The sequence below is a fragment of the Colobus angolensis genome, unplaced genomic scaffold, assembly GCF_000951035.1.
Source record: "Colobus angolensis palliatus isolate OR3802 unplaced genomic scaffold, Cang.pa_1.0 Scaffold178, whole genome shotgun sequence".
Taxonomy (NCBI): domain Eukaryota; kingdom Metazoa; phylum Chordata; class Mammalia; order Primates; family Cercopithecidae; genus Colobus; species Colobus angolensis.
In genome coordinates, this window is record NW_012114910.1 from 4,606,023 (window position 1) to 4,614,257 (window position 8,235).

Here is an 8,235-nt window from a genome sequence, read left to right on the forward strand (position 1 = left end):
AGTAACTGGGACTACAGGCACCCGCCACCCCGCCTGGCTAGTTTTTTTGTATTTTTTTAGTAGAGACGGGGTTTCACCGCGTTAACCAGGATGCTCTCGATCTCCTGACCTCGTGATCCACCCGTCTCGGCCTCCCAAAGTGCTGGGATTACAGGCTTGAGCCACCGCGCCCGGCCTGCTGTGGCTTTTTAGTGAGTTTTGGAATCAGGAAGTGTGAGACCTTCAGTCTTTCAAGACTGTTTTAGCTATATGGTGTCCCCTGATAAGGATTTTTCTATTTCTTCAGAAAATGTCATTGGGATTTTGTTAGGCATTGCATTGAATCTGTAGATCACTTTGGGTAGTATTGACACCTTAACAATATTAAATCTTCTAATCCATGAACATGGAATGTCTTTCCATTTATTGGTGTCATCTTTAATTTCTTTCACCAGTATTTTGTAGTTTTTAGCATACAATATTTAACCTTTGTTTATTCATCAGTACCTTATTCTTTTTGATGCTATTATAAATGGAATTATTTTCTTAATTTCCTTTTTGGATTGTTTATTGTTAGTTGTAGAAATGTAACCAATTTTTGTGTGTTCATTTTGTATCCTTCAACTTTGATGAATTTATTAGGTCTAATTGCCCTGCTTTTAAAATCAAATTAATTCCAACATTTAAATCTTAATTAAATTCATATAAAACTCTAGACTTCCTTTTTGTCATAAAATATTGGAAGATGTGGCACCTCTGAGCTGACATTCCCACATGGCACCCACCGCTTGAGGTCGAGTGGCAGCTCCTGCCTTTGGTAGAGATGAGCATCCTTCAGCACACTCCAGCCCCACCACCCTTTCTGTCTCTGCTTACCAACCTCATCCACAAGCTCTGCTCTGGCTGGCCCCTCATGCATTCAGCATTCTTCCTATATGTACTTGCTGAATACCTACTGTGTACCAGACACTGTTTCAGACACTGGGAGTACAGTGCTGAACACAACAGACAAAAATCCTTGCCTTCACAGACCTTTCCTTCGCATATATCGCTCATTTAATCCTCGAGACAGCCTCCATGAGGTAGCCTCATTATACAAGTAAGGAAACTAAGAGACATAGAGAACTTAAGAGACTCATCCAAGGTTACCCAGCGGGTAAGGGAATGTCTGGATTAGAACCTGGGCAGCCTGGCTTAAGAATTCGAATTGTCAGCTGCTATTACTTGCCCATCAGTGGCAGAAGGACTCAGAGGTGAAGACTTGGCAACAGAGGCAGGGTGGCATGGACCGGGGACAGACAGGCCTGGCCAGTGGTCATAGAGCCAGGATCAGGCCTTCTGTGGGCTCCACAGGGTGTGCTGCCAGGGCCGCCCAGCTGGCCTCTGGGCTGAGTTTCCTTGAGGTTGTCTGGATTCCAGGCCCTCTGGCTTTCCCAGCTCAGCAGCTTCGGCCTGGGAGAGCCCGCTTTTCCTTAGCAGACAGCTGATGATCATTGCTGGGCTTGGTGGGAGGTAAAGAGGTAACCAGCAGGTTTTCTCTCTGTGATAGTAAGAGGCCGCCTTGGAAGCAGACAGCTGAGAAAACACAGACCTGGGCTGGCCGGCCCCACCCTCGGTCGAGCAGCTTCTGCCTGTGAAGTGTAAATGCAGGTGGTGTCAAGTTGGCAGACAGACCCAGCTCCCTCTTCCCCTTGAGCAGGCAGGGCCGAGGCCCCCTGCAGCAGGCCCGTGACTTAGTTGCTCTGGCTGATGAAGAGCTTGGGCCTGGGAGGAGTGTCGCACAGCCCCAGCCTGGTCCGTCCTCAGCCCTGGACTGACGACCATGCTGTCCTGGAACCATCTCAGCGGCCTAGTGGGGAGCCTGCTTTCTCCTCCATCCGGTGTCTTGGGCTCAGGCATGTGCCCACTGCCCCTTTGCGGCCACAAGTATGTATTGAGCCCACGGTGGCGCTCGGGACCCTCCCCTGGTGGGCTTAGAGACACGCATGGCCCTTGCTGGCTGGGAGCTGCGGTGAGTGTGTGAAGGGCCCTCAGTCTCCCCTGAGGAAGGCCCTGCCTTCTGGCTCTGCCTGCTTTTGGCTTTCACTGCTCCCAGGCCATCCCCCATCCTCTTTCCCCAGGTGCCTGCACTTCTCTCTGACTTCTTGCCTGTTTTCCCTAATTCTGAGAGATTGCCTGCTTTCAAGTGTGGGAGAAAGCGGACATTTGCCCCACAAGCCCGAGACCTACACCCAGTAGAGCTGGCCAACCACCTGCCACGGAGCAGGTCACTGGTGCCTGGACCAGAGTGCTCGTGGTGCCAGTCTGCTGCGTCTCAGCCACATTCCCCCTGCTATGCTGCCCGCAACAAGCCAGAGATGACCTAGTGTCTGACATCTCTGAATAAAGGGGCCTTTTACAGCCCCTTCCTCAACTCCCTCACCATCCCCCATGCTCCCCGAGCCTGACCCCCCCACATTGCAGCCACCTCCTTCTGGGCACCCCTCTGAGATTCCAGACAGAACCCAGGAGCCCCCAGGTTCCCATTGTGATGCAAGGACAGAACAGAACCCTGGGCCGCAGGCAGGTGGCCAGTGGGTATCCCGCCTCCCACCCCCAGCAAGCACTGGCAAACCCCACTCTCCTTGCATGGGGTCTGAGTGCCTGGCAGTGGCGACAGTGGAGACAATCAAGGTCAGCACGCCCAGCCCCATGCTGAGGCAGCAGCCTGTGTGGGGGAGGGAGGTGGGGTGGAAGGAGACTCCAGCCTTTTGAAAAGGAAGTCGATTCACTTAAGTCAGGGTAGGAAGAGTAGGAATACATATTCTTTGAGACTGAAAAATTACTGGCTGGGCGCAGTGGCTCACAACGGTAATCCTAGCACTTTGGGAGGCTGAGGCGGGAAGATTGTTTGAGGCTAGGAATTCAAGGCCAGCTTGGGCAAAATGGCAAGACCCTGTCTATATATTTAAAAAAAAAAAAAAAATTAGCTGGGCGTGGTGGTATATGCCTGTAGTCCCAGCTGCTCGGGAGGTTGAGGTGGGAGGATGGCTTGAGTCCAGGAGGTCTAGGCTGCAGGGAGCCTAGATTGCGGCACTGCACTCCAGCCTGGGTGACAGAGTGAGACCCTGTCTCAAAAAAAAAAAAAAAATTACTGAAAAGCATAAAGATTTTGCCAACTACAATTCCACAACCCAGAGACCCCCACTTTTTCGTACTGTATATTCAATGGTTTTTCAGATGTTTCTTGGACTTAATACGCGTTGCTGAGCCTTTCCCCGTGATATTGAAACTCTTGATAAACATGAATGTGATGACAGAATAGTCCATGTAATGTATACGCACATTGTAATTCACCTGCCCACTCCTCTAAGCGTGGGTATTCAGGGTGTTCTCAATTTTAGGACTAAATTAGCAGAAAGGCTGCCTCATGCAAACTGTCCCCACTCCCATCCGGGGCCAAAGGACTTGAGCCGTCCTCTCTTCGGGCACTGAGTGGGCAGAGAAGTGGTGCAAGCTCTGCCTCCCTGCCTGGCTGTGGCCCAGCGTGTTGCTAGGAAGGAATGTGCTTGTCCAGGTGGCAGCAGAGCTGACCTCCTGGGGCCTGGCCCTTGGGTCACCTGCTTGTCCCCCAGGAGGCCTGGCTGGGCCCCCAGCCTTTCACCTGGGTCTTACATCTTGGAACCCCCCGCCCCACAGTGAGTAGGCAAAGCCAGCTCCCTGGCCTTTTCCTCAGAGGTGGGGCTGGATCCCTTGGTCCACCCCTAACCACTCAGAGCTGGCCTAACTGCTGTGAGTCAGCCGCTCTCTCCAGCCCTGGGAGACAGGGACCTCCGAGGCCGAATACTACCTTGTTTGATGACACAGACTAGCTTGATGACATCTCAACCATGTCAAGTAGGGAGATTTTACACACACCTGGCAAAATCCAGATGTCTGGCTTGTCTTAACTATGGCTGATGCATGCTGCTGGCTGTGCTAAGAGGGCAGACTCTAAACCTCTTTTTTTTTTTTTTTTTGAGACAGCCTCGCTCTGTCACCCTGGGGTGCGGTAGTGCTATCATAGCTTACTGCAGCTTCAGACTCCTGGGCTCAGGTGATCCTAACCCTCTGGATTACAGCTGGGATTATAAGCGTGCACTGGCACACTCGGCTGACTTTTGAAACTTTTTGTAGAGATGGGGTCTTGCTATGTTGCTCAGGCTGGCCTAGGCCTTTCTTGAAAGATGAGAATTTTCACGATGCTGAGTGTGCGTTTTCACCTCCCGTGGTCTGAGGGGAGAAAATGGTGGCCGCCTTCTTAGGCGGTTCTTGGGAGTCCAGCCCTGCACAGCCCCTCACCCGCCTTACCTGGCTTTCCCCTGTAGTCAGTGGATGTTGCTGCCTGTCATTTAGTGATGAGAACCCAGCTGGGTAAACTTCCTAAACTACCACATAGGAATCTGGCTCTTAACGTACCTTTCCTGAGGTGAGGGGTGCTCACCACAGGACGTTCTACAAGAGAAGTCCTCAACATGCCCTGACGGAAGCTGGAGCCAAAGTCTGTGTCTGTGGATTGTTTCCTGAGGAGAGGTTTCTGGGGGTGGGCTGATGTGAGACCAGGGTCTGGGGCCTTGGGAGGGGATGGCTGGCTGGAGGACAGCTCCGGGGAAGGTTTGCTTCCCTGGGATCTGCCCTCATGGGACTGGCACCATGATGGCGTCCCCTCTTCTGGGGTCCAGATAAGCCAGGTAACCATGGCTTCCTCATGGGGTGCACACCCTCTTCCCCCTCTAATAGTCTTGGCCGCCACAGCTCTCCTGCAAGGCAGATTGGGAGCAGGGGTGGACACAGGTTCTAAGTGTGCTGTGGCTACTGGAAGACCCGTCTCCACAGGCCGACTTGCCAGAGACCACCCCAAGTGGAAAATTCTGGGGGCTGGGCCAGGGTGGATCCAGGGCTCGGAGGACCTGGAGTATGTATAATCTGGGGGCCCCTTTAAAGAGAGAGAACATGACATTACATAGACACAGGCAGGTAGAGGAGAGAGAACATGACATTACATAGACACAGGCAGGGACAGGGCTTCGGGAGGGGCTCATGGAGTGAGGGGTCCCGAGGGTGGGCTGCTGTTGGGTGGTCCCAGGTGGCGTCGGGATGGCTTTGGTTGCACTTGCTCTCTGGGCTTTCCTGAAGAGCTGGGGCTGGCTCTGTACTGTGGAGGGAGAGGGCGCGGGAGGCTGTCAGTACCAGCCCAGGTTTCGCTCACCTGAAGTCCCAGGTGTAACGGGATGCTTGAACATAGGGGAACCTAAGGCCACAGCCTTAGAAGAAGCCACGGCCACATCAGTCATCCCTGGTGCTGGGCAGAGGCCTGGGTGTGGGCTGGAGCTGAGGACTGAGTCTCACCTTGCTCCTGACTCTGTGCCCATAGGTGGAACACCTGAAGGAGAAGCTTATTAGCCAGGCCCAGGAAGTGAGCCGACTGCGATCTGAGCTGGTGAGGCCGCAAGGCTGTCCTGGGGCAGCACAGGGGGCTGGCCTGGCCCTGTGTAGATGGGCCCTGCCAGGGGCAGGGGTGCAACCCTCTCTCTCCTGAGCCCACACATCCATCCCACCCTGTCTCAGAAACACCCCGAGAGCCCTATCCCCACGTCCTGGCCCCCTCAGAGGCCTTGTGGCTCCAAGGGGTGGGAGATTCCTTCCCGGTTGCTGACATTAAACAGGAGTGTGAACCCTGGTATAAGTATGTCTCTCCTTGTGACTTTCACACTCAGAATAGAGGCAGCAGGGAGAGCAGGCCCTGGGCTGCCACCGATCTCGACTCTGCCCTCCACTGTCTTTCTCTTGGTTTCTCTCTTGAGCTCGTTCCCTCCTCTCTTGCCCTTGCCTTTTTCTTTTTCTCCTTCCCTCTGCCTTTCTCCTCACCTCTCCTCTCTCCCCTGCCCTTGTGCCATCTCCGCTGGCCCCTCTTCCTTCCCCTGCCATCTGCCCTCGCCACATGCGCCCCCTCGGCCCTGGCTCTCTGCAGGGGGGCACCGACTTGGAGAAGCACCGGGACCTGCTGATGGTGGAGAATGAGCGACTGAGACAGGAGATGCGGCGCTGCGAGGCCGAGCTGCAAGAGCTACGTGCAAAGCCAGCAGGTCCCTGCCCAGGTTGTGAGCACAGCCAGGTGAGCAGAATGGCCGCAACCCCCATGCTGGTCCTGGAGGGCCACCCCGGCTCCTCAGAGTGAGTCTGTTCCTTGCACTCATCTAGTGCCTCCCACTGGCTGCAGGAGAGTGCCCAGCTCCGTGACAAGCTGTCCCAGCTGCAGCTGGAGATGGCGGAGAGCAAAGGCATGCTGTCAGAGCTGAACCTGGAGGTGCAGCAGAAGACTGACCGGCTGGCTGAGGTGGAGCTGCGGCTCAAGGACTGCCTGGCTGAGAAGGCACAGGAGGAGGAACGACTCAGCCGGCGCCTGCGTGACAGCCACGAGACTATTGCCAGCCTGCGGGCCCAGTCCCCACCTGTCAAGGTGAGCCCTGGCCCACCTGATCTGTGCCTCAGCCCAAGGTCCCTGGTGCCTGGGGCAGGGCCAGCCCATAAGAGGGGCTTGACCTGGTGAATAGGTAGGTGCATGTGGGTGGAGGAATCATTTCAATTCTGTGCTTGATCCTGCCCCTTTCCCTTCCTGTATCCAGGGCCAGGCACCGAGTAGGTATCCAACAACTGAGGTGCCAGGCATAGATGCAGCGCAGCCTCTGGATTCTGCCCCCATCTTTGCCTTTCTTGTTTGTACCCAGGATGGGGCCCCAGGCAGGCTCATAGTAGCCTCTTGTTAAGAAGAGAAGGTTCCAGGAGACCCCCCAGCTTTCTGGAAAGCCAGGACCTCAAGGCTTCTCTAGTTTTTTCCGGGTTTCTGAGTGGGATGTTCCTGAGAGTTCCTTCCCCTGGCTGGCTGCGTCTCAGGGTCCGGGGTGAGGTCTGGTGCCTGCTGGCTCCACGCGCCATTCCTCCCTCGCCCTGCAGTATGTCATCAAGACAGTGGAGGTGGAGTCATCTAAGACCAAGCAGGCCCTCAGCGAGTCCCAGGCCCGGAACCAGCACCTGCAGGAGCAGGTGGCTATGCAGAGGCAGGTGCTAAAGGAGATGGAACAGCAGCTGCAGAGCTCACACCAGCTGACCGCGCGGCTCCGGGCGCAGGTACATAGGCTGTGTGGGGGCACACGCCCAGCCGGGAAGCTAGAGGCAGGCCCTTGGGCCAATGCATCAGTTAAGCATTCGGACACCCCACAGACATGGGATCCAGTCCCTCCTCTCCCCGATGGCCATGGGACCCGGGGCAAGTTTTGTCCGGTGTCCATTTCCTCATCTATTATAACACGATCTGGTCCCAGAACCCACCTCACAGTGGGGACTCAGGAACGTGATCCCAAGAAGCTTTTTGCTCAGGGCCCAGCACACAGGCTTGCTCAGCAAGCTCTATAGTGGTACTGGTCACTGTCATCACAGAGGCCCTCTCCTACCTTCCTGAGGGCACGTGACTTGGGCATCTGATGTGTGCTCAGTACTGGCTTGGTGTTGGGGCCAATGCACAGAGCTCACAGCCCTTTACGGGGAGAGAGACAAGGCCATTCTACCCCTCCGTGTGTGTGCATGTGTGTTCATGTGCATGGGAGGTGACCAGTGGGGCTTCTTTCTTGGTATGGCACCTGTCCCTCTCCCTCCCACACCTCGAGGTACTGAGCCTTTTCCTGGTCTGGCTGCCAGATTGCCATGTACGAGTCAGAGCTGGAGCGGGCCCATGGGCAGATGCTGGAGGAGATGCAGTCCCTGGAAGAGGACAAGAACCGGGCCATTGAGGAGGCCTTTGCCAGAGCCCAGGTGGAGATGAAGGCTGTGCATGAGAATCTAGCAGGTGAGCTGACCGGGGCCCTGTCTGCCCCACACCGCGGCCCCTCATCCCCTCCTGCCTCACAGCCCGAGTGTCCCCATAGGCGTCCGGACCAACCTGCTGACCCTGCAGCCAGCACTGCGGACCCTCACCAACGACTACAATGGGCTCAAGCGGCAGGTGCGCGGCTTCCCGCTGCTGCTGCAGGAGGCCCTCAGGAGTGTCAAGGCCGAGGTGAGCGAGGGCAGTGGGTGGGAGGGTCTAGGCTGAAGGAGTGCACTGGGAGAGGCATGACATCCACCCAGGGCTTCCCTACAAAGCTCAGACAAAGCCCCTCAGACAGCAGCCCCTGCCCCACCCACCATGACACTTACTGCTGCCCTTATAGGCCCTGTTTGAAACTAGACTGCTCAGGGCAA

The 8,235-nt window shown here is 55.5% G+C and overlaps 1 protein-coding gene across 6 annotated transcripts in view; it reads left to right on the forward strand.

Annotated features, from left to right (window-relative positions):
* Positions 1–8,235, forward strand: part of KIFC3 (kinesin family member C3) — a 127,399-nt gene that overhangs the window by 107,995 nt on the left and 11,169 nt on the right. For 5 of the 6 annotated variants that reach the window (XM_011938813.1, XM_011938814.1, XM_011938819.1 and 2 more), the window contains 6 exons: positions 5,372–5,437; positions 5,969–6,112; positions 6,218–6,457; positions 6,952–7,125; positions 7,693–7,840; positions 7,920–8,050. In XM_011938813.1, the coding sequence (XP_011794203.1) occupies positions 5,372–5,437; positions 5,969–6,112; positions 6,218–6,457; positions 6,952–7,125; positions 7,693–7,840; positions 7,920–8,050 (903 nt within the window). Of the gene's footprint in view, positions 1–2,519; positions 2,653–5,371; positions 5,438–5,968; positions 6,113–6,217; positions 6,458–6,951; positions 7,126–7,692; positions 7,841–7,919; positions 8,051–8,235 lie in introns of those variants that run through there. The other variant, XM_011938817.1, reaches the window with a different exon arrangement.